The sequence below is a fragment of the Zootoca vivipara genome, chromosome 7 (assembly GCF_963506605.1).
Source record: "Zootoca vivipara chromosome 7, rZooViv1.1, whole genome shotgun sequence".
Taxonomy (NCBI): Eukaryota; Metazoa; Chordata; class Lepidosauria; order Squamata; family Lacertidae; genus Zootoca; species Zootoca vivipara.
The window spans coordinates 36,789,948-36,817,238 of NC_083282.1; the positions used below are offsets into that span (position 1 = coordinate 36,789,948).

At 42.4% G+C, this 27,291-nt stretch overlaps 1 protein-coding gene across 5 annotated transcripts in view; it reads right to left on the minus strand.

Annotated features, from left to right (window-relative positions):
- Positions 1-27,291, minus strand: part of FGGY (FGGY carbohydrate kinase domain containing) — a 156,252-nt gene that overhangs the window by 57,829 nt on the left and 71,132 nt on the right. For all 5 annotated transcript variants that reach the window (XM_035124274.2, XM_035124273.2, XM_035124277.2 and 2 more), the window contains 2 exons: positions 22,954-23,082; positions 16,916-17,019 (listed from right to left, as the gene is read on the minus strand). In XM_035124274.2, coding sequence (XP_034980165.1) covers positions 16,916-17,019; positions 22,954-23,082 — 233 coding nt within the window. The remainder of the gene's footprint in view (positions 1-16,915; positions 17,020-22,953; positions 23,083-27,291) is intronic.

The window sequence follows — 27,291 nt, forward strand, 5'->3', positions numbered from 1 at the left end:
TGAGGGGGAAAGCATCTGAAGAAATAAACTTAACCAGACAACTTCTGTAGCAGCAGCAAATAAATAATAAACTGGGCATGAAGTTAGAGGGGTAAAGATATTGACTCACTACTAAAGCTAGCCCAGTTTTCCCCATATTTTGTTAAAATTGTCAGAAGCTGTCTTTGAAACATTGATTTTCTACTTACTTAACATTGAAAACTGAACAGCAAGAGTTCCTGCAATTATTTCAAAAAGTAATACCTTTCCTGAAACTGGATTATTATTTTTTACTGTATATAAAAAATGAAACCCTTCTTCCAGTTATGCTTAGGGACAGCGGCTGTAAATATGAATCTAAAATGTGTTTTCTGAGCAGTTTCAGGAAGGTCTAAATATTATGTGTCCTACTCCATTATTTAACCACATTCCATAAATTATTATTGCACTGTTCCCAAAGCTACCTTGTGCCTCTGCCAGCACTCAAAGGGAAAGTCCAATTAAAAGACTAACTGGTACTTCTGGGAAACCATCAGGTTTTGAATATCTGCAGCCAGGCTTGGTATTTTAGAGGATACCCACAAGAATTTGCCAGGACAGGATATTTCCGTCTCCCTAGCTTGTCTCTAGTTACACACTTAGATGTTCCTATCATCTTACAACTGAAATACCATTTGTATGCATTCCAAAAAACTATCAACAAACGTGTGGCGCAATTAAGATTTGCACATCAATACATCTTTGGGCACAGACAATGGGTGTGTGGACATTTTATTCTTCACTGGGGATCGTTTTGTGCTTCTCCCAGAAAATCTACAGGGATAAAAGGAGGTTCTGGGATCTGGCTGAGGGGCAATAAATCTCTCCAGAGTTTCAGATACACCCACTCACCCCAGATTTCCCTTTCCCACAATATGTGATCACTTTCACTGAGGATCTGCCCAGTCAGAAAGAGATAAATGCATGTCTTTAAAGAATAACTGATATTACAATATTATCTGTAAAAATAAAATAAAAATTGTGGCCTATTTATTTGCACACTTTATTCATGTTCACCGTTACCTGAGAAGGAAAATCCCAGAAAGTAGCAGAATAAAGGCTGAAATTACATTAGATCTAGGTCTTTAAATTGCTACTATTTTACAGTAAGACAAAGATGCAATTTGGTACTCAGCCTAACAAACGCATTCAGCCTTACCTCTGCCTGCTCCTGACATCTAGAATGTACCTACTTCGGCGGCATTTAGGGGTATTTGTAGCTTATCAAGTTAAAATGCACATACATATCCAAGTACAGTGGTACCTCGGGTTAAGAACTTAATTCGTTCTGGAGGTCCGTTCTTAACCTGAAACTGTTCTTAACCTGAGGTACCACTTTAGCTAATGGGGCCGCCCACTGCCGCCGTGCCACCATTGCACGATTTCTGTTCTCATCCTGAAGCAAAGTTCTTAACCCGCGGTACTATTTCTGGGTTAGTGGAGTCTGTAACCTGAAGCGTCTGTAACCTGAAGCGTCTGTAACCCGAGGTACCACTGTAGAAGTAATTCAAATTTATGTTAAATCTCTCATCCAATAAAATTAAGACTACCAATGGTCCCAAGAGATTTGACAATTTCCAGGAAAGGGTGTATTTGGGGATTGGGTGGGGGACAGATAGCAAGATTCCCCTCATCCACCGCTTCAATTAAAAAACAAGGGATAAGGGCTTTAATAGGTGGTGATATGAAGTCTGAGTAATTGGCTCCTGGTTTCATTCTTGCCACTATTTAAAACAAACATGAAAAATGATTCAATAAATATTCAACCCCAGCCATGTACCAGCTGCAGTCTATTATTGCAGTCTATGGTTGTCTATTATAAAGAGCCAATGTCTGTCTAATCTGAGGTTAACCATTTGTGCAAGTTAGGGAATTAAATAGTAAAATTGTTAAGTAGCAGCCTAGGAGTTGCTTCAATTCCACAGACAAGGAAGCATGTTAACAGGCTCAAATAGAGGACACTTTTATGAAACAGCACTGGATCATTATCTGATTATTGTGTTAGTAGGAGTGGGCCAGTAGTAACCTCTGACTCAAGATTCAGATAATTATGATGTCTTACATGCTTTTAAGTCTTCCCCCTTGACAAGCCCACCCATATTTCACATTACATATGATCAAACTTGCAATCCCCAGTTGAAGAAGGTGGAAACTGGGGAAGGCAGAAAAACTCAAGCTTTACCATTTCTCTTTTTCTTTCCCCTCCCCCCACCCATCAATGAGTAAGGAGTTAACCTTTTACTACTACCCACAATGCAGTGGCAGAGAAGAGCTGGTGGTGGCAAGACTATGGCCAATGTACCTCTCGCAGGGACTATGTTATTTCCAACAATAAGGTTCTCTCCCATGCAGGACTGTAATCCCACGCCACTAGCATAATCCTAGTTATCACTGGTTCACAAGAAAGAGCATGATGATTGAGATACCCTACAGCTGGTTCCTTGCGCTGCCATTTCATCTCTGTTGGTCAGCGGTAGAGAAACTCATAAGGTCTTAGGGCAAAAACAAGTTCTATGTTGGATCTTTCTTTATTAAACGCAATAAGAAACGGCAACCATTGCTTCAACAAGAAAGTGTTCAAGACATTTGGCATGATCCACTATCTTTTATGAAGTGAAAGATTCCAGGCCAAGTATATGTATCTACCAGTCGGCTGCTGTTTGGGAAACCCTTGGAATGGGGTAGGGAACTGGATTTCACCAGCAGGCCAGATCATTACCCCCAGCAGCCAAATTTGATGTTAGGTGCCCCCCATTTTGTCGCAATGACATCAGGTGACCCAGTTTTGTCTGAACAGTTTAAAATCAAGCTGTGAGAGCAAAGGTACAACCCACAAAATCCTGGCAATCAGCTCACTGGCATTTACAAATCCTCTTTTGGCTGAGTCACAGCTTGATCTGTTCTGCACTTGTCCTAATATGACATCAGGTGCAGGGCAGGCGGGCATGACTTGGCTGAAATGGTCTCATGGGCCAAATGGTCAAAGGTCCTCTACTGCCACCTTGGAAGAACACACACACATTAGGAATTGCTGGATCACAGCCATTGCACTTACAAGAGCAGTACAGTATTGTTTCATAATGGGTTGCTCATAGGCACTCTTGGATTATTTGATCCCCAATTAGCATCAACTGTTTTAGCAGGAAAAATTCCATCCGTTATATGGAGAAAGGTATTGTTGCTGTTGAGGTTGTTTGCTGTTCGTATGAAAACCCTTTTCAACGACTGAATTATCCCAATTCTCTCTCATTTTGGTTCAGAGCATTTCAACTCTTATCAAAGTTCAACGCTTTCTAGCAAGATGAAGAAATGAAAAAGAACTCTGTGTGGGAGGATTTAACCTCAGTCAGTACTCCCTGCAAGATTTATACTAATATGCAAGATATGTAAACATTATAGAGCAGTCAGAAACAAATGAAATGATGAATCCAGTTTAACAGTATTCAGCTGTGATACAAGTGCCAGAAGGCAAGGTTTGTTATGAGTAAATCATCTGGATGAGGCACAGTCCTCCGTTCAACCTCAGCGTGCCCTACTGAAAATCAGTGTCAAACTCTCGAGGATCAAAAGTACATCAGATAACTGGAACCTGCAAAACTCTAGAAAGCTAGAAAAACGTAATTCTATGTAGAAACAACTACAAAACGAAAGGATCAGTTGCCTTGTTTATTTTAGCTTTACAGAATCACAACTGTGCCTATTTACAGAAGGAAGAAAAGCTCGAAACTAAACTCGTATGTGGATTTAAATGCCATCTTCTGGTGGAGACAACAAAATGAACCTGTCACGTTCCCACCAAGATAAAAGCAATGCTCTGGTTTATGGGTTTTCAAAAGCAAGGAAGGCAGGCAGGAGGGAGGGAGGTTTCAACGGAGACACAGGCATTTGAAAGCAGAAACTTAAATATGTGTGTGTATATCTGTCTTGATTGGAGTCTGGGATCAATGGAAAACCATATTTTCTCCAGAAGCTTTTTGTACTGGCACCTTAAAAGCATTCTGTGGTCTCATGAACCTCTGCCCCTCCTGCACTATTTTCATCTACTTGATCCTCACTCCTTCTTGATTTGCCTCAATCCTGGGAACATTTGGGGGAAAGTGCAGAAATTTTGTTATTAGAGAGATTCAAAGCCCTTTCCCTCAGTAGCACATTTGGCATGGGAGAACTCAAATGCCCCATCCCCAGATGGCATTTGTTTGCGGGGGAAATGGTTTAATTAATAGGGAATTGAATTTAGAGAATGCCATGGATTCCTATATTTTCAAGTTGTGGAGTGTCCATGAATTGCCAGTAATAAAAAGTCCCAAATGTATAACTAATCTGGCAGCTGACTTCAAGATTTCTCTGTATCTGATAAACCTGGCAATAAAGCAAATGGGGTACGGTGTCCCTCTGCTCTGGCTGTGTTGGTGAAGGAACCCAAAGGCACCCAGCTAAATGGCAGACAGGTGAAAGCTATTGCCACCAGAAACCCTCAAAGCAGGCTGTTTGTGGGCACAGATCCAGGTCTCTTCACTACACCAGCCAAGGAGCTGGTGCAGCAATGGGCCATTTTCCCTTGCTCTCTACCTTCCATCCTGGTTTCTGCAACAGTAGGGGTATGGATGTGGCTACTGAGCCCTGACCCTGGTGGTCAGGGTTTGGATTGCCCACCAAGGCAACCTTGTTAGAGAGTTCATTTTCACCCATGTAATATACCGTATTTATGAGAATGCTACAAAAGAATTAACTGCAAGTTAACTAATCCTTATTGAAATATATTAATTGAGAATAAATACATTTCAGTACAGATTATTTAAGCTGTACTTTTCTCATGGCCACAACTGGATGTTCTTAGAGTAAGGTTACCAGATATATATATTTTTCAATGAATCCAGGGACACTTTTCAACTTCCTACTAAATAGATGGATTTTGTCAGGGGAATGATTTGTAAATCTGGGGACTGTCCCCGGGAAACGGGGACATCTGGTAACCTTACAATAGAGACTCTTTTAAAGCTATCTTTGGAAGAACATATTAAGTCCCCACGTGTGACCATTCTTTGATCCAATCCAGACATTACTCCAGTAGTGTGTGAACCACTTCATGACCTGCTTCCACAACACTCTGGCAATGTCTATTATTTGGAGAGAGAGGGGGGGGGGGGAAAATACATGGACAAGGCAAGTGACATTCTTCCTTCTCCATAGTCTTGTTCCATGTAGCCTTGCTAACAGGTGATCATAGCATCCAAATGTTATTTCCCACATCAGCAACCCCAGCATCTGATGTCTGGACATCATTAGCAAAGGTAGTAAAAGAAAAAAAGAGGTCAGTGTTTCCAAGCGATCAGAATTTCCAAGTGTTCTCAAGGTTCTATGGAACACAGATACAAGGACATGTGCTTTTGGTAATTGCCATACCTTCTCAGAAACATCCAAATTGGAACTATGCAGTATTGGGGGGGGGGTATCAAATGTGGTCATGTGTTGCCAATTAGTGTTCAGCAGCTCTGTAGTGTTACAAAGCAATAACAGTTTCTACTGAGTGATGTGACATTGTCAAAAGACTGGTGTAAATGTGAGTGGATTCTTGGCTTCATAGCGTATTCATCTTGGAGGCTCTTTGGTTGGGATAGTGCAATGAAAATTGAGAAAGGTACACACACAGCTCTGCACCCTATTAATACTTAGATTTACTTTCCAGGTGATAGCCAAGTTCTCAAAATAGGATCAGGGTAGGAATTTATGTAAGTCTATACCGCTAGCAAATGTGGTAGATGAAAGAGGCAAGTTCTCTTAATTTCTCACTTCCTTAAAACTGCATGTGCTGATGAGATCCATTTTATCGTCTCTAATTACTATAAATCCAAAGAGGTGCTATGTATGCATGCCTTTGCATTTCTGGATCTATAGAATAGATAATTGTTACTGACAAATTAGTTGTGCAAAACTGTTACAGAATCTCAAGGTTGTGCTTCAGGTATCAGCAACAAAATGTTAGCTGTCCAGATTAAGACATTGTTGGTCCTCCGAATTTATCCATCCTATTAAATGGTTCCATCTTATTGTTATCTACTTTAATTTTTTTATGCTTTGAACATTTGTACTAAATGAAGTTTCTAAGCAACTTTAAAATCTTAACTTAAATTGAGTTTTTAAAGGATTTAAAACTCAACTTTAATCTGTATGTGGGCAGGCATTTACCAAGTGCAAGATTATATTTAAAAAAGATTTTCAGCTCTTCATGTTTCATATTCTATAGGAGAAAAAATATGAAATCTCTAGGTTTGTGTCTTTTTTTAAAAAAAAAAAGTTTAGTACTTTCTAATTGAGACTAAGATTTCTTGCCCTGCACTTTGGAATGCACAGTTCTTCGCTGCTGTTGTTCTTTAAAATCATTTCATTTAATGAAATTGTCTGAGTACAAAATAACCTTCACCCCTCTACTATTTACTGTGCCACCTGCCATGAAATGGAAGCAGAGTGCTTTGATAAATGGATGTAAAGGTTGTCTGGGTACACTTCCACAGGCAGTGTTGTCTTGTGCACTGAAATGCCTTTTTGTACCCTTCTAAAGTAATATACCACTTACAGCAGACGCTGCTGCACATACTAGAAACTCTATACAGAGCAGCAACCCTATATGCCTATTAGTAGGATTTTCAGATGTCTGTTATATTAAGGTACCTTTTTTAAAAATGAAAAACCACACTCCTCTTTTCAGGACAGAACGGCACTAAATACCCTAATGATGATGATTACTTTCAAATATCCCAGTTCCAAACCAACTTCATAAAGCAGAAGGTACAGTTTCAATGCCCAAATTATCTCCTGTATTTTTCATCTAGATATCCACTCTTGGGTATATTATTTCATTCACTTCAATCACTGCAACAGATGTTATCCAGATTTACAAACACTCCAAATATAATTCCACAATTTCTACAACTGAAAAATACTAACTTGGCCTGCTGTTGAAAGATCAAACTTCAAAACAATCCAATTTGGGAAAACAAATAAGATATTATCAATTACTTTATCTTTGCTTCCAAATTGCAAATCACGAGGATCTTAACTGATTCTAAATATATGATAAAAATTTGCCTATTCAAAATCTATAAAAATCCTCAGTATAATTTTATGATTATTCTATAAACGTTTAATGCGGTCTACTAGTATGTGTGGGGTGGTTTTGTTGTTTTTTAAAAAAATCAGATTACAGCAAAAATACCTACTGCATGTACATATCATAAACATATGCATGTTTACAACGACAGTTTATACTGGCTAAAGAAGAAAACGGTTAACTTTTTGCAATAAATGGCAAAGACAAAAAAATGGATCGATACATAACCTAAAAACATTAAATCAGGATACATTGAGATAAGCCACTGGTTTGCTATTTAATGTGTAATAAAAGCTTAGTTAGTGCATGCAATTCTTGGAATGTGGACTGCTATCACCTGATGGAAGACTCGGCCATCACATGACAAATCAATCATTACTGGGAAAACATGGCAAAGTAAATTGACTGAAGTGGTAGTGTAGTTCTATGGATCCACAGTACATGTGGTTCTTCAACTTACTCTACTCCCTATTGGGAAAGCCCTGCCTCCTATAGCAAACTCAGTTGGTGATGGCCAACAGGACTGTACTCAAATGCTATGCTCAAAGGGGAAAGTATGGTTTGTAGCACTACAAAAAACACATGAAAAAATAAATCAGGGGAACCCTCCTCCTCCAAAAACAGGCAAATGGGGACTGAACCTGTTTAGTAGCCATGGGATATAGAGTGACAGGTGGAAAAAAGGCACCTGAGGATGGGTAGCAATGGACGAGAAGAATGTTCTGCTTAGAGGGAACTGCTGGCTAGAACCCAGAACTGCACACTTTTTAGGAAGGAAATAAACAGCAACATATTACAGTATTTTTGTTTCAATTGTGACCAACTGAAGGTGGTACAAGGCTACGCCAGCAGCCAATAAGCCTGAATGCCCCTCAGACAAGAACATTTTGTGCCCTGTACTCATTCTAACACCTGGCAGATTGGTAGGGGGGCTTCTGTGCAGAATTTCTATACTTGGGCAGAAACAGAAGCATGCCAAAGCAACTCAGCTCCACAGGCTCTGGTGTGACAGCCAGGACAAGTCGGGCCAAGCAAACAGCAACAGTGTGCTGGATGCCAAGATGGGGAGCACTGGTTTGAACCAAGTCTCAGGGAGTAGGTGAATAATGAGTGAAGGACCTCTGTTATTTTCTGTCTTTACAGACAATTACCTCAGAGCAAACTGCAATTCAAAACACAGTACACACAAAGAGAGAGAAGAAATAAGACATTAACAATGTATTTTGCTCACTCAAATAGGTCCCACTCTGGCAAAAGGTTTGTCACTAAGTTTTGTACTTAGAGCTGCAAAATTAATCCCATGGTCTGTGACCATAAAAAGACGTAAATTTACAAATAGCAAGAGCTTTGACAGTAAGAACTGGTCGACAGCGGAACAGTCTCCCTCGGGAGGTTATGGACTCACCTTCCTTGTAGGTTTTTAAGCAGAAGTTGGATGGCCATCTGTCATGGATGCTTTAGCTGTGATTTCTGCGTTGCAGGGGGTTGAACTAAATGACCCTTGGGTCCCTTCCAACTCTTAAGATTCTATGATTCCATTCTATTTTTGTTCAGAAGGTGGAGATATTATGAGTGCAGCTAGATACCTTTTAAGAAGTTATACCTGCACTGTACATTTAAAGCAGGTACCACACCACTTTGAGAACTCACAGCTTCCCCCAAAGAATCCTGGCAACTGTTAAAAGTGCTAAGAGTTGTTAAGAGATCCCAATTTCCCCACAGAGCTACATTTCTCAGAGTGGTTTAACAATCAGTCTCCCTTTCTGGGGATCTCTGGGAATTTTAGTCCTGTGAGGGCAAAAGACATATCCTAACCAGTAGCAGGGGAAGGGGGTGCAGGTCACCCCAGGTGTCATCACTGAGGGGGTGACAAAATGACAAAAATATGAGTGTTTTTTTTAAAAAGGCTCACGAAACTTTTTAGTTCAGTCAACAAACGTAACGAAACGCAGCTGGCACTGGGCGCCACACTGTGGGGGCCTGCAGTGTGCCAAAGCCACGAGTCTCTCCTGGGAGTGACGTGGTGGCTTGGGCGCCTGCAAAAGTGTGCATGCACACGAAAGCTCATACCAATAACAAACTTAGTTGGTCTCTAAGGTGCTACTGGAAGGAATTTTTTTAATTTTGTTTTGAAATGACAGTGTTGGACTTGCATCTGCCCACCGCCTCTCCCTCAGCCGCCCATCGCCTCTCCCTCAGCACACCCCACACGCGGCTGCAGGACACGCATGCGGCACCCGAGCGGCTACACTGCTGATCCTAACTACACTCAGCACCCTTAAAAAAACTACAGTTCCCAGGTTTCTTTAGTGAAGCCATGACCACAAATTATGTAGTCAAGATTCCAGTATTTGGGGACAACGCAAGGATCAGCACACACAGTCTAATGGATGAGCCTCACCCAGGGAAAATATTAGTTGCTACGTAGAAACTGCTGCAGAGGGCTCTTGTGCTCAAGTCATTTTCGTGGGATCCCCCACAGGCATCTGGCTGTGAGAACGGGATACTGGACTAGACAGGTTATTGGTCTCATCTAGAAGGCTCTTCTCATAACTGCTTGAAGTGGCATGATGTTGCTTTAAATGTATGGTGCAAATGTGCCTGAAATTTATAGTTTCTTAAGGGAAAATGTAGAAAGTTTCAGAAGCCAGGAAATGGAGAGACCATTTGAATCAGTTTAAATGTAGATTGTAAAATTGGTGAATTAAAGTGCCTGAAAAATGAGATCAGTTCAATATTTGATCCACAACTCATGGCTCAACTTTCCCCTCTCTTGCTAGTAAGTTCCAATGGTGTTCTTTCCAGATTTCAGTTTAATGTGATTTCAGTGCCCTCTCTGTCAATTACATTGCATATCTGTCTGTGAAACTCTCCTAAGTCAATGGAGTTGCTGTGGTCCTCAACAGTTTGAAGTATTGCTAGCAAACCCAGACCAATTCATATCTCATGTGCTTTTCCATGATTATGGGGCCGGTTGTCCTGTGGTACTTCATCTTCCACTTTTCTTTCTTTCTTTTTACTGAGACTGCAAATCTCCAGCTGCCATCACCAGAGCTATTGCCACATCTGCAGCCTGGTCACTCACTGTGGCAAAAAAGGGGGGTGAGGTTAGTAGTTAAGTTAAGGGACTGGCTTTGTGCCCCATTGTTCACAAATTCTGCTGATCTTGAAGACCGCTTATATGTTTCTCTATGTGGGCAAGAAAATGCTGAAAGGACAGAATGGTTGTATTTGCTTCTATGGGCACAAAGATGTGCCAGACAGTTCTTATTCTGCAAGAGAGAATTCTGTCACCTTTTATATGGCATCGAAGGCACACGTATTCCTACAGGGTGACGAAGAAAACATAAAAGTTTGATGCAGTTCTACAGGTGTCTTTGTGTGAGAAGGTGGAATTGCTGTCCAAACGTCTCCACTATGTACGTTTAATTGTTAGCTATTCAAGATCTCCCCCCACCACCTTTAGAAGGAGAGAGGCTGTGTCCTTGGAAAAGTATCCATGTGCTTTAATTTTTACTGGGACCAGACCTGACACAGGACAATGAATGACAATTTTTAGATTATGTTTTATTTTTTCATTCCCAATCAGATGTGCCCAGGGGATTTCCCCCTTGGTCAGCCTTGGGCACTATGCATGTTTACGTATGAGGAATCTGATGTTCTGCTTCAGGCAGTATAATGTCCTTGGGCTAATCCTGCACAGTTCCACTATTATGCCACTGTAAAACTGCATTTCTCTGAAATCACAGAGAGATTCATACCCATCATATCAGCTGAATTAAATAACTAGGCCACCCTATGACTTTTAAAAAGCTACATTTGAAAATGCATTCTGTCACTTGTGAACCAAAAAGCAGGGAGATAGAAGATGGTGTGGCCGAAGAGTTTTACATTCCCATTGTTCTTTTGAAGTCCTTTCACGGTGTCTTGTTTGCAGTAGTTTTGCTTTTGTTTTCATTTGGCTGCAACACCCCTCACCCCACCCCTCTCTACTGATCTGGAGGAGGACAAATTGCTGCCTTTGCAAACTGCTGGGCTGCAGCCAGCTGGCGGAGAGATCCATTGCCCAGGGCATTCGGTTCCATCCCCTTGGAGACAGCACGTTTCAACTCCCTAACTCAAACAGAGTGGAAGGGCCAGCGGTGCCTGAAGAATACAAGGTGAAAATCCAGAAAGCAGCTTTTGGATGTTCTCCCTGAAAGCACTTTGCCAAGTGCCGCTACATACAATGTGGAACGCGGTGTAGCACACAAGCCCAACAGTGTGGTGCGCTGAGTTTTGCCTCTGTGCATTTACCAGCACGGCAAAGGATTCCTTTGCAATAAACATTCAAGGAGTCTGATGCTTTAACTATGTGGCATGTTCTGCTCTCGAATCTAAGCCAACATATACTGAAACCACTTGCTGGTCTGGCTCCCACTGAGATTACAGAGATCAGCCTGTAGGAACACTTTGAGCCAGCGTGCCTCCGCGGTCTCCACCCCAGGATGTTCTGCAAAGGACACGTACTGTGCAAGCTCTCAAGCTGGAAACGTGCTCCAGACTCTATTTGTGTAAACAAAGCTGGCAGCTTGGGTGGATATTGTGGAGCAAGAACAGCGCTGTTTTATATACGCTAGTTGCTAAGAGGAGCAGATGAACCAATTCATAGTAAGCACATTTTGCCTGAAGTTGCTCTTTAAGCCAACAAAGAAACAAAAACAGGCAAAGAACATGCCTTTGAACTCAACTGAGAACCTTTTACAATATTTATAGCGTACAGATTCACCCAAGCAATCCCTTAATTCTTGTATCCTGTTGATCTTAAAAGGACCGTTAGAAAACCCAGAAAAGATAGAATCGCACAACAGATAAATTTAATTGCAGCAGGTTATTCGGGCCAAGTGTCAACAACTCCAAACTCAAAATGCAGATCGATGTCAGAAGCTGGGCGTGGTGCATGGAAAAACTGCATGATTTAATCATTGCCCATTTCAGCTTGTTGAAGTGTGCAGATTGGAGGTGGGGGGACGGGACACATGACGGGGGTTAAAAGATAAAGATATGGAACTTGGGAGGAGAAAGCTGTTTGCAAAAATTGTTGGAAGAATAAACTGAGAACACCATAGAATCAAGCATGCCTTGTAGAAGGGCTGGATACAAACGAGAGAAGAAAATATTTAAAATAGTCTTGTAACAGTAGGGATGCTGTGGCACAGTGGATTCCCATGCTGATTGCCTCTGCTCATGTCCTCCTTCCAACTGTCAACTGTTAAAAACTCTTACTGCCACCACCCCAGTTGTCATTCCGTCATAGCTGCCAAGTTATCCCTTTTTTAAAGGGATTTCCCCTTATGCTGAATAGGCTTCCTCGCAAGAAAAGGGAAAACTTGGCAGCTATGCATTCCGTAGTCTTAAGTGATCTCCTCCACATTCCCAACAGAAGACCCTAATGGTTCATTACAGATTGACTTCTATACCACTCAAAATACCAGAGGCATGACCAATAAACATATTTCCTTTAATTTCTTAGACTTTTTTTTTAAAAAAAAAAGCGGGGGATGTAATGGGGCATCTTTCATAATTTTACAAGCCCATAACTAAGGCCTACTCATCTGATTCACCGAACGTTGAGCCACTCATTGCAACCCCCTCCTCTTCCACCACCCTCCCTCCCACCCCCACTTCCCCAGAAAATAAAGTAACCCAGCAAATTATTTTGAGTGCTTTGTTGTTAAGATCCTTTGAAAGAAACCCACTACTCGACCATTGCACTTTCACCCTGCTTTATGTTCGCTGAATTTCTCCTGACAGTTGACTTTTTCGTTTGCCAGAACCACAACAAAGGAAAGCCTTGAGTTTCCATACAGGCCATTTTCCCCTCCCCTTGGTCTCTCTGTTTCGCTCTCTACTCTGATCATCTCACAAAGATATTATTGTTGCTGGCTCACAGGGGCTCGGTGCACCTGAAGCAGATCAAAGGAACTTTTTTATGCCAGTCTGACCACACAGGTCTCTCTCCCACTGCATTAAATTAAACCTGATGATTCATCTCTATTGCCCTCAGGGTCCCTTGGTACAAAGAGAAGGAGAATGAATATATATATATATATATATATATATATATATATATATATATATATATACATATATATATATATGGAGAGATTTCTAACAAAAACATAGAGGATAATAAACTTAGATTTTATGGCTCTAATTAAAATAAGGTACAGTTAATTTCAACCAACTGCAGCTGCAAATACATATCATTAAAAAGGCACACACAACTGCCCTATGTCGTCGGCGCAGTATATAAACAGGTACAGATAAAAGACTGCTTCAACCAAAGAGTTTTCATATATTCATTCCACAGCAGCTTTGGATTTGTTAGTTGTTCACTGATGGGAAATCACATTGCCTTTGACAATGAAATATGGTGAAAAGGGGGGGGTAGTAGTTTTGGTATTTTGAAACTGAGACAGATTTTGCAGCGCATTCCTATGTTCGCTTTCTTGCACGTATGCTCAGAGGGCTTACTGCTAACTAACTGTGCATAGGAATGTAGTATCAGTTATCTATTGAAAGAAAACTTTAAAGTGGGATTCTAACATTAGCACGATTTACATTAGCACTATTATGCCAATTTGGCCTTGATCATACTGCTCCCGCTGCACAAACAAACAAGGCATTCTATAGGGCATGGGTAGGCAAACTAAGGCCTGGGGGCTGGATCCGGCCCAATTACCTTCTAAATCCGGCCTGCGGACGGTCCGGGAATCAGTGTGTTTTTACATGAGTAGAATGTGTCCTTTTATTTAAAACTAGTGTCATTGAGCCCGTTAAATAAACGGGCGCTAGAACATATGTGAGAGGAGCGGCGGGGCCGCGGCCTTCCCTCCCTCTCTGCGCTCGGCCGTGGGGCACGCCGGGAATGCAAGTAAACAAACTCGCTTTCTTGTCGTGCCCTGCGACCGAGCGCAGAGAGGGAGGGAAGGCCGCGGCCCCGCCGCTCCTCTCACAGGCCAGGGAGGGTTGTGAGGAGGAGGCGGAGGAGGCGGCAGCAGACCAAGATGGAGCTCCCGCTACGAAAAATCCAGGATTTCGAGGGGTCTGTTGGTGGGAGGAGGAAGAAGAAGAGGACGGGGGAAGTATGGAGGATGGGGGGAGGGAGGACTCCAGTCCCCGAGGCTCTGTTCGCAACCAGGCCCCTTTGTAGGAAGCGGATGTCCCCCTCCACACGCTTCCGTGGCTGTCAGCACTCTCTCTGCCCTCTCAGGAAAGGTAGCCCTGAGGGCTGGGAAGGGAGGGAGAAGCTCGAGCGGATCCGGCTGCCGCCGTCGCCACTTCATTCGGCTGCCGCCACCATCTTGTCTGTCTCTCTCTTGCTCTCGTGTGCTCCAAGTGTCTCTGCGTTCCAAGTCCCAACGGCTGCCCGTGGGGCACATGCGCAGTAGCGCAAACACAGGGACACAGGGACTGGACGCAGAGACACTTGGACTTTATTATATAGGATGCATCTCTGGGTTATTTGTGGGGCGTAGGAATTCATTCATTTTCCCCCTTCAAAATATAGTCCAGCCAAGGTCTGAGGGACAGTGGACTGGCCCCCTGCTGAAAATGTTTGCTGACCCCTGCAGTATAGGGTGTACAAAGTACCTCACAAATTTTGTAATCCTCACAACAAACTTGTAACTCTTATCATAGATGGGGAAGAGAGCTGAAAGGAGCATAAGGCCAGTCAGTGCCTATGCACAATACTCTCCTTTCTGCCACATCTCTTATCCATTTTGAAAAATTGGAGAAATGGTTGGTGCCTTTTCCTCCCCATTTCTGTCCACCTGATCTGCATTTGTAGCTGGTCAGCGCATTACAGCATGAATTAAAAATAGGTGACCATCAGAGGTGCACCTATGGTCCCCTGTGCCCCTGGCAAGAAGCAGTATCCGTGCCACCCCTCGGGGGGGGGGGAACCAAAACATATTACTACAATAGCCGCATTAGAAATGACTACAGTGGTACCTCAATTTACAAACACAATTGGTTCCAGAAGTCTGTACTTAACCTGAAGTGAACTTTTCCATTGAAAGTAATGGAAAGTGGATTAATCCGTTCCAGGAAGGTCCGCGGAGTACTTAAACTGAAAATACTCAAACCGAGGCGTACTTAAACCGAGGTATGACTGTACATTTTACACGACCCAAGTACATGAAGTATCTGGAGCGAGGGTCAGGGGAGGAGGAAGGGCAGAAAAAATGCACACCTTTTTTTGCAAGAGGGACGGGAAGCTTCTCCAGCATTTGACCTTGCTGCGACAGTGGCAGCACTTTGCCACACACATATACGTTATACACTACAGAAGTCTACCTTCATACTGCCTTGCCATTTCTCATGAACTTACACAGATAACTGGAGACAAATTTCTGGAGTGGGTTTTTCAGGGTCCCGCCCCCAGTCCTGTGCCCCTGGTGGGGGCGGGAAGGAGTTTTGCCAGCTCCTGGATATGCTTCTGGTGTCAGTTCTCCCTCAGAGACAATTCTCTGGGATCTGGTGATCAGAAACTTTTTACTGCTCTGGTGAACCATCTCCTGGCCTTTGAAAATTCTATCAGCTGTATTAGCTCCTGCTATCCCTGCCTGGGATCTGTCCATTTAATTATCATCCGGCCTGCCTCTCCATTCTACTACCAGTCTGCTTCTACATTCTATTGGCTACCCCTGCCTGTGCTTGGGATTTGCCAGCAGGAACCAAGGAACCCTGGAACTTCTTCAGACAGAGCACAGATAAACTATGGAATTAGCTACGGTATTAGACATAGTAATGGCAGTCAACTTGAATGGCTTTAAAAGGGGTCTGGAAACATGCGTGGAGAGTAACAAATATTAACATGATGGCTCCAGTGTCGGAGGCAGTATACCAGCTGCATGAAGTATCATCCTGAATCTATACTTTACTTCCTTTGCCTCTAACACCACAGTTTATAATTTCCCGCCCCCAATTCATATGTTTGTGTGTGTGTGTGTGTAATCAAAAATGTGTACGCTGTCATTTGTGAATAATGCACATATTATTTATTTTGCTGCATATAATTTAGTGAAATCCTATCTAATGATTCAGTCTACATTTAAGCAAGTTAACAAGTTTTAAATGAAATGAAAATGGCTGAATAAGATGACTGAATAAGATAGACAAGAAAATAGAATGCTTTCAGGCATGCAGAGAGAGAGAGAGAGAGAGAGAGAGAGAGAGAGAGAGAGAGAGAGAGAGAGAGAGAGAGAGAAAACTTTAATTGCAATCCCAGGAAAAAGCTTTTCCACTAATTCAGTGAGAAAAAATATTGAAGCAAAAATTGCTTATCTGGGCTCTTTTGGAGCCGCAATGCAACTCATAATTCTATAGATCATTAGAGTGCTCAGCACAAGATGGATTTATATTGATTGAGAGAGGAGGTGAGAGAGATGAAGGCTAAAGGGGATTTTCTAAAGACACTGAGTACTCAGTTATACATTAGTGACATGCCCATCATGGGTTACTCTAAGCGAGAGTCTCTGGCTCCAATTTCACACTGTCCAGTTGAAATCACAGTAGAATAATTTCTGACTTCGCTTTTACATTTTGTGCCTTTCCCTTAGTATTGATTTCTACTACTATGTTTCTCAGTAGCAGATGTATGGTGATCTATAAGAAGTCTCTCAAAGAACTCCATAATATCCAGGATACACAAGGGCAAATAAATTAAAAGAGGTGTTTAAAGGGCAGTTTCTCATCAGCCGGATTTATGTGACTGGCATAACGATTGTGCTCCCAACTTACCGCCATGTGGCATGAAGACGTTCCACATATCACAACGGCTCGGGATGTAATTGGCTGGTTTTCACAGGGCAAGTTATGTCCTTGCACTCTGGCTCCAATCATGCCTGGTACGGAGAGACAAAATATATATATAAGAAACCCCATTTTTAAAGACATAACTCTGAGAAGGCTGTCAAACAGTGTTATCAGAGAAGCCAATTTCTCTACTTCTACTTGGCTAATACATCGCCCCCGCCACCCCACCCCCCATAAAAGTATTGATCAATCTAATGGAAGAGAGAACAATCATCGTCAATCAGGATTCACAGCTGGAGTGACAGACCCAGATCCATGTCTTCAGATGCAGCTACAGAGGGTGTTTGGGCACCCACACAGGGGTGCCGAGTTTTAAACAGAAAATGGCTGGGGGCAAAATGGGGGTGCTAAACGCTTTGTCTGCCTGCAATCTTCCTCCTTCCAATTCTTACTCCCCCACACAGCCCATTTTTATACTAGCTGTGCTTATTTATGGTCTCACATCCCACCTAAAAAAGGAAGTAGATGTGGGGAATGACACCAGGTTGGGAGCAATCGCCAAGGACAGAGGAAGATACTGGCACTTCTCTCCTGCCTGCTGATTTCTGCTCAAAATTGCGACCTCTCGCCTCATTCAATACAATCCACCTTTGAAGGCACAGGGCTATTGTCACTCTGCATTCTGCCCATACCCATTGGCTTTTCTGCAGGTGAATTGGCCAAAGCCACACAACGAGGTAACAATCCAATTCATTTTCCTTGCTTCCCCTTATTACAGACAACACCAACCACTATATCTGTCACAATTAAATTCAGTCTCTGAAATATGGTGAATGTCGATGAATGATTGACAGTAACTGAAATGAGGCTTTCAGCATCCACCAGTGTTTGTCTCACAAACAGGGACCTACTGTAGTGAGCACTGACATTCAAAAGGTTCATCTGGGACTTCCAACATTCATGTGAATGCCAACATTCATTCTCTCCCCCACCCACCATAAATTGGATATATAATTCTCATATATATATATATTCCATCTGACAATGCAATACTATACCTGTTAACAAAATAATGATGATGATAAAGCAGCAACTCTGGTATCCCTTATTATATCCCTTCCTTAAACAATGAATTTCTATAGTGGAATCCATCATTAAAGGAGAATGAATTTGCATATTATCCTCCCATATGCAACATTATGGAGAATAGTCTTCCCTACGTCTGTTATCATGGACTGCAATAGCCAGACTGTTTTTAGTCATGTAAATGTTTGTAACAAAATCAGAAATTATGCTAGGCCATGTTTGATAAAGGTGGCAAAACACAATGGTCTGTTGTGATATGTGGATATACAATCTTAAACTGAAAGTTCTCTCTCTGATTAAGTGCCTGCTTGCACTCTGTATTGTTCTTGTTGTTATCTGATTTTACAGATAAAATTGTAGGCATGGGGAGCAAATGGGGCATATCAAAACACTAATGTCTTTCCAAACTGTGTGTCACGACACATTAGTGTGTCGGCTGCAGTGTGCAGGTGTGTCGCATGAATGTTCCCCATGCTCCTCCCAGGGCTGGAAAGGGGTTAGTTTACCCTCTGGTTTGCTAGTAAAACTGAATTACTGTGTCGCAAAATGATGCAAGTATAAAAAGTGTGCCATCAACATGAAAAGTTTGGAAAGCTCTGGCCTAGAGCAAAAGTGGCAACATAATCCAAAATTTGAAGTATCCTTTATAACATCATATTTTACATGGCAATCTCTCTTAAGAAATTAAACAAATTATTTATTATGAGTACAGGGGCCTCTAAAATATTTTGATCACTACTACTGTCTCGTTGATGTCTGTGCATCAACGTGCGTCACTCCCAGTAGGTATGGTGAGGATCATGCAAGGGATGTATCATATGCACGTGAGATTTAATCCTTTGTGAAGAACAGAAACAATTAGAACTTCCTGCTAATGGTTCAGCTTTCTTTATTTTACCGTGTGCCCAAGAAAATATTCCACGTTGTGCTAAGGGTATTGCACAGAGAAGATCTACAAGGAATTTCCTGTACAAATATGTGCTATATTTAGAAGTGTACAAGGATGTTTAAAACCCTTTATGTATTTCAAAATGTGTATGTCATGTTAAGCAAGGTTAATCTCAACTTGAAGAAATGTGTATTCATCACGCTGTTATTAATGAGTCACATGGCAAAATATATATTAAATAACCACATAGAAAATGTGCATTGAGTAGAATGCATGCTGCCTTCATAGTCCTTGAACTTTAGTCAAGAAGTCTTTATAGGTTTGTAGCAGCATTTGTACGCTCTGGTGTTTGCCACAGAGCTGAAATCCTGAGAAAACCCACCTCTTTCGCCTGGCCTTTGACACCTGAGATAGATGTTTTTAGGGCTTGTGATTGTCATTTGTTTAAACTGTTTTTAACTACCAAATTCCAAATACCTGGCTCATCACAAATCCACACACATTGAGAAGTGGATGAGAACCTAACATTTATGAGGGCAAACAGAATTTTCACAGATTCTAGGTGCAAGTTCCTTAGTCCTCCACATGCTGCACCAGACTGGGCTGGTCGAATGCCTTCTTACTCAGTTTTGGTTTCCTTTCAAAAGAAATTGTGGGATGGATTGTCCAAAGGCCAAACGACAGCCAGGAAAATTGAACTCGTTTTCCAGGTGGGATTTACCCACAACTAAGCATGTACAGAATTCAGCTCAAGACTGCCTTACACCTGGGCTTGTGAGAAACATGCCAATGAGACCCAGCTGCATCCTGTCTCATTTGGTTCCAGCTTCCCATCCGTTCTAAAAATGGAAGAAGCTGGCAGTAGGCTGGCAAAGGCTTGCTTCGGCTCTATATTCCTTCCTGCTCTGCATTTCTAATCATCTGCCTACCTTATACTGCTTGTCCGGATTTTTTGAAACCTTATTTGAGCAACAATAAAATATGTTGGGCACTCTGAGAACTTTTCCTCTTAGGTTTATTCCTTTGGAAAAAGATCATAGCTCAGAGGCAGAGTATCTGCTTTAGTCCAGCTAGATGGGCAGGGGTATAAATAATGAAATTATTATTATTCATCTCCAGGTAGGGCTGGGACAGACTGCTGTCTGAAACCCTGGAGTGCTATTGACAGTCATTATAGACAGGTAGACATGAGTGGCGATCTTGGGCTTGCCGATCGGAAGGTCGTTGGTTCGAATCTATGCAACAGAGTGAGCTCCCGGTGCTCGGTCCCAGCTCCTGCCAACCTAGCAGTTTGAAAGCACACCAGTGCAAGTAGATACAGTGGTACCTCTACTTACAAATAACTTTACTTACGAATGTTTCTACTTACGAATGGAGCTCCGTCCGCCATCTTGGATGCAGTTTAGATAGGATTCTTTCTACTTACGAATTTTTAGATAGGGTTGCTTCAACTTACGAATTTTTTCTCCCAATGCATTCATATGGGATTCGACTTACAATTTTTTTCGACTTACGAATGTGCATTCGGAACACATTAAATTCGTAAGTAGAGGTACCACGGTATATAGCTCTGGCTTCCACCACAACCTGGAAAGCTCTCTATGGACAAACACCGGCACCATCGGCCTGAAAAGTGAGGTGAGCACCGCAACCCCAGTCGCCTTTGACTGGACTTAACCGTCCAGGGGTCCTTGACCTTACCTTACAGACAGTAATGAACTGGATGGATCAATGGTCTGACTTAGTATAAGGCAACTTCCTTCCTATGTTCCTCTCTGCTCAATGCCTTTCCTCTCCTTTTTTGGTTCCCTAATTTTGTTAGGAGTGCAGCATGGTGAGAGGGAAGGTTTAACCCTTTCTGTTCCCCCCCCTCTCTCTCTCTCTCACACACACACACATGTGTATCCTGGAAGAGATGCTCGCATTGGCAACAGCGTAAGCTTCCTTTCAAGGGTTCAAAGTAGGGAGTGTGAGATACAATATTTTTTGGTGGGGAGGCATGATGGAAGGAAAGAATGAAGCCTTCCCTCTGAATGTACTGCTGTGGTGACAATAATCACCCCACCCCACCCTTATTCTTGTCGTCGTCGTCCCCAAAAAATCAAACACTAATTTCATTGCTATTTATGTGTCCCACATCATGTCAAGTTTGGTCCTTGTGCCATTTCCCCTGCATTTTGCAGGTGTGGGAACTTGGGAAGCAGCCTCAAGAGTGGGTCAGAGCATTAGTCCACCTGGCTCAGTACTATCCACCTTGACAGGCAGTGGCCTCTCTGAGGGTTAACCAAATGTCAAAATTAGCATGTGAAAAGGAAAACAGCTGGGAAGATTTTTAGTAGCCCTAAACTCTGGCATGGCATCTTCCGTCTCTAAAATAAACACACGTACACACACATGCCTTCCATACCAAAACAGGCAGAGTTTGAAAAGGGAATCACATCGGATTACTAATGAAATGCACATTAAAATATTTAATGTGTCTATTATGGAGAGAGTATCAAATCTCTTGAGTCTACTGTGGGCAAATATTTTCATCCCTTGGGGCTTAGCATTCAAAACCTAAGTTCATATCTGGCATTTAAAATCAAGTGGCCTCATATGCTCTGGCCTCTTCCACTGTGGTTTCTCTGTATATCCCTGAGTTTGCATTCAGATCAACTTCACATAAACTTGCAGTAGTGCAAAACAAATACCCTACCCTTTGCAGAGGCCACGTTTGGCTGGGGTTGCCAAGAACACAGCTTCTTATTAATCCTTCTAACTGATATTAAAAAGTAGTACACTCTGTTTTTGGAATGTATGTTAGGGAGAGCTTCAGTACAGTTGTTCTCTTGTGGTTACGTCCCAGCTATCAAAATGTGAAACTGGTTTTTACTTGGGAATTTCTTATCTTGAAGAGAGGGGCAGCTCCATTCCAAATTTCTAAAGGAAATATCTCCCCCCCCCCCCACATACACATTCAGCTGGAAAAGTGTGTGTTGTACAAGTTGCCTTCCCACCCTTCCACACACTGGAGTGATCTACATTGTGAGCCACATGTAGGTCGGGCAGGTGTGCAAAATGGGAAGGTCTGCTCCAAACCACAGAACATAACAGAATCCTCTGTAACACTGCTTAGCGTACCCAATGTCTAACTCTCCTCACCTTCCACATATAAACTTCCATGCTACCACTCACGAAGCAAGGCCTGTAAGTTGTGCCGACATTAGGTTAAACTAGTAGGTAGCAAACTGATAAAAGGAGCTGTGTTTCCACACTTGAGACATAAAGCATGTCAAAGAGCCGGAGGCTGACAGGTCAAGCAAGGACAAGTCAACATTTAAGGATTTTTGTTTGTTTTAAATTCCGCTACAGTGGAACATCGGTTTATGAACGCAATCCGTTCCACAGAGGCGTTCGTAAACGCAGGCATTCGCTCCCCAAAGGCACACTTTTGCGCGTGCGCGAAGCGCTGATAGAGCACTTCTGCACATATGTGATCTGCGCATCCAACGCCACGGAACCCGGATTTAAACACTTCCGGGTCCGCGGCGTTCGTAAACGGAGGCGTTCATAAACAGAGGTAGTTGTAAACCGAGGTTCCACTGTATTTCATTCAGATTTCAAGATCATAACCAGGAGAAGGTTTGCAGCCTTGTCTTTTCCCAAATCTAAAGGCTGCCCGTGTATTTCAAGCTAACAGAAGATGGAAATTGTTGGGATGCACCGAGCAAGATCACACGATCAGAGATTTGTAGGACAGCACTTGCTCTCAAAACCTATTTAATCCCGTCTCCTACATGCAGCCAGGATTCTCTATTCCCCCACATCCCGAACAGATTAGCCATGTTGTCCAGGGTAACATACCAGAACAGTTTTATGCATACTGTCATATTCCTCATAATAGCTCCCTTTAAAGGCTCCCGTGCTATAAGGCTTCCTTACTTGATTATACCTACCTGGTAACCAATACTGAAAATGCATATGGAATGTAGCCTTTGCAGTGCAAGCCTCTGCTTATAATATGGAAGTGGAACAGAGAAAAAACAGCTACCCTTTTAGAGAATACCTATTCCTCCAGCATGTGCATCAATGAGAGAAGCGCCTACTGCGGTCCCCTTAGCAAGGCCAAGGGCTTCAGCAGCCTCTGACGTCAGACCATTTCCAACTGGAGCTCCTGGAGCGAGAACTTCATTTCCTAAGAAAACAAAAGGAGAAAAACAAAATAAAATGCACTAGTCTCATCCTGGCGGCCACCAACTTGGATGGCTACTAGTCATGATATAGCTAAGCATTATGTCCGGTATATGAAGTAATGTGTCTCTGAGAGGAATGAGCAGTAACCGGTTTTCAACATCGCAATGTATCACCAGCTAAACATCGCGATATATCGATATATAACAATATCAGAAATAAGGAAGGAACTCCACAGAGGCGAATAGGACAATGGCCTGGAAACTGCTGATTCTTAAGGGTCTACAACTGGTGATGATGATTATCAATCACCTCATGGTCATTTTCATCAACAGGCAAGCCAAATGCACCCCCCTGTTACTGCCGCCACCTCCCGTCGCCACTGCAAGGCCTTGCAGGGTGCTGCCACTGCCGCCACTCCCTGTCACCGCCGCAAGGTATTGCAAGCTGCCGCTGCTACTACTGCCACCTCCTGTCACTGCTGTGAGTCCTCGCAGGCTGCCACTGCTACTGCATCCCATTGAGTCCTTGCAGGCCATTGCTACTAATGCCATCACTCTCTATCACTGCCGCCAGGCCTCAGAGGCCGCCACTGTTTGTGCCGCAGTCGCAAGGCCTCACAGGCTGCCACTGCTACTGCTGCCCTTTTCCATCGCCGTCACAAGGACTTGCAGGCCACCACTCATTGTGGTGCAACCCCAAGGCCTTGCAGGTTGTTGCCACTACTGCCAACACATACCGCGGTCATGGCAAGCTATTTCTGCCACTGCTGTTTCTGCCTCCTTGTAGGCCTGCTGGCAATCTGGCAATCCCAGGTTATTTGTATTCACTATGACTCATTGCCATACTTTGGATTGTCCTGAATACCACCGTTTGGTAGCCAAGCCCCCAACCAAAAGTCCTGTTGGGATGCATTTTGGCTTGTCTGCTGATGAAACTGAGTGTCTGATAATTGATAATATTGTCATTTAGGCAGACAGAGAGGTATCCCTTATCAAAATAGGACCTGTGTATGCTCTCAGGACATCGACTGCATGAGGCATATTTTATTGCATTGCGGACATATGATCAAGCTGGGGAACTATTGATTAAACCACTATTGGCAAATCGGCCGGGTCAATCTGAAGCCTACTATATCAAATATCTTCTGGACGACAAGTCCAATGATATCACAGTGGCAAAGTTTCTTTCAGTAGTCACACGAATCAAAGATCAACATACCCATGACTAAACAAATAACGCTTCGGTCTCCCTTCCCTGGGAGGTTGTCTGTCCGAATCTGTATTTTATTCTGAATCCATGTTATGGGTCTTTGGACCACAATAAAGATTATTATAATATTGTCATTTATCCGTTTTAGTCCCCTAAGTAGTAGCAGTTGGCAGGACATTGTCCTGTCCACCTCTCTAAGTTCCATCATTATTTCAGACATTGTGGTAGACTGCAATGTTTAGCTGGTGATAACATTGCAAAGTTTAGCTGGTGAGTTATCGCAATGTTTGGCTGGTTAGTTATTGTGATGTTGAAAACCAGAAATTTCCAATTATTGCCGATATATTGTGATTCACAATATATTGCCAGCTCAAATATTATGAAACAATTATCATGATGTGAACTTCAAACCGGTTTTGGACGATATATCAATGTATCGCCCAGCCCTAGTCTCTGGATGCCAGTTGTTGGGAATTACAGGTGGGGAGATCTCAGATTCTGCTTGCCAAACATAGCTGGTTGGTCAGTGTAAAAAACAGGGTGCTGGATGCTTTGGTTTGACCCAGCAAGTCTTGTTTTATGTTCAGTCTGTTGGGAGGCAAATGCTACTTTTCCCGTGCTTGAAAGTGATCCTTTGCCCTCTTCTCCCTGACCTGATATGCCCTTCATTCTATTTACCAAGCACCAATAATATTGCTTTTGAATTTTAAAACACATGCCTGTTGTGTAACGTTAATCATAACAATGTAAACCCTTGTATCAACAGTTGTTGTTGTTTAGTCGTTTAGTCGTGTCCGACTCTTCGTGACCCCATGGACCACAATAAAGATTACATTTATCCAGGAATAAGATAAACATGGATGCTATACTTGCAAAGCTACACTCATGTGGTTTTCAAAAGGACCATTAGTGTGGTTTCAATAGTATTCAATGGCTGGGTAGAAAACAGCTACTACAATTCTTTCTAAGAAATCAGCTTAATATTCTATACTCTCATGTATACCTGAAAGTATTCTCTTGAGTTCTATGTGAACCGATGGATTGACTCACTGTGAACCAGCTTCCTATGTTCCTTCCCCCTGCAGCCTCCTGTTGGCCCCCAAAATCTGTTCCCCCGACCATCTGGAGCAGATTCTGAGAGTGTGCAGTGGGGAGGAGAAGAAAGGGAAATCTGCTCCACTCTCACAACAGCAATACCATTTGCTAGGAACAGGGGTGAAGGGGTGCTCTTGTGGTCTAATCCTGCTTGCAGGTTTCCCACAGGCGTCTGGTTGGGATTTTTAGAAGAGAACTCCATGCCTCTCCCCCCCCCCCCCCGGGTTGAGCGAGAAACAAGTTTACCAAAGGAAAAAGCTGTCTGGAACTTTTCCTTCCCTTTTATCCTAAAGACTAGTTCCGGAATTTGCTCATGATTGGTTTAAAGAAAGTTATGTGGTACCAATGACCCACCATGTTTCCAGGCAGTTGTCACGGCAACTGGCTATTTACCAGACGTAACACGAGGCGGTTAACAATACATCTTTAGTCAACCTGAGTAACTTAATCGCAAGGTCCAAAGTCATACTAATATTGAATGGAATTGGAAGTTTTAGTGTTCGCTGGCCCTTAAAAAAATAATAACAACAAAGGGAAAACCGAGCAAGGCAGTACAGCTGTACAGCTGACTCAGCTATGACAGATTCAGTCATTCAAAAGCTGCTTTTAGCCTGTCATGCAGAACCAGTTGTGTTTTATGTGAAACTGTAATTTGCCACATTTCAAAGATGGAGAGGAGGTGCAAAATACAAAAGGGGGATGAAGAGGAAAAGACTCCTCTTTCTTAACTAATGTGACATGCGTGCGGGGGGTGGCTTTAAAGAAGTAAATGCATTCTGGTGTAACCACCATTGAATTTTGGCAACTAAACTGACTGGAAATGTATGTTGCATACTATGCCAAAGTTGTATTTTTGTGTTAGGTTCCTACTAAGTTAGGACTATTCGTCAACCCAGTAAACTCTGAGGCTAAAGCTAAGGAAAGATTGCAAATACCCAGGGAATCCTGTAATTGGAAAGTTAGGGACAATGCACACACTTTCGGGCCAAAGAGTCTATGCAAACAGAGGGTTAAAAGGGTGTGTACATTCCACCCTCCTTAAACATGAGCAGCCACATGGGATGCAGACAGTATGTGTGCGTACTTTTATATATGCAATTATACAAAAAGGGGTTAAATGCAGTATTCACTATAGAACCTTCACTCTGCTTGTGAAGAAGGTTCGAAACAAGTTATAAGCCTGAGGAACATGTCGGTGGAGCAAGGGGAAGTGTGAAGTAACACCTGCAGAAAAACAAGGAAACAAGCCAAGACTTTACCATGTTTTTTCTAAATGCAGCTTTGAATTGAGTTCTATACATTTATATATGTGCATGCCTGACGGACATAATCTTTACTGTTAATTGAGCATGCTCTAATACAATTGTGTACCAATAACATTCATGTTACAAGTGTCCTTCTAAGTGTCTTAAGGGAATGTATGTCCCAGCCACAAGTAGCTTTAGTTCATTGTAGGATTTAAGAAAGTACGTAAGTAGGAAGATGCTGTTATGTTACTTAAATTCAGCTCACCTCAATGCCCAGGAAAGGTAATAAGAAACTGGTATAACACTTCTATTGCAGAATGATTATTCCTGCTACATTTAAAAATGCATTTAGCTAAATCCTGAAGAAGTATTTGTGGGACATGATATACAATGGATTGTGCATAATGCTTAGAGGCAGTATGTACACTGAAACAATTCATCTTTGACAGTTACTAAAAATGAGAACTGGCATGTATTTTGAAAAAGTGCCCTTGCACTTCATTCTAAACAGGAAGGGAAAGTTTAAATAGGCATAATTTTAGCTTCAGAACACCACTCATTGTTACAATGCTATGGAGCAGATTAGAAGATCATAACCATGCTTGCAAGGGGAAAATATAATAATAAATGTGTTCCGAAACAGTAGTTGACAAACAACC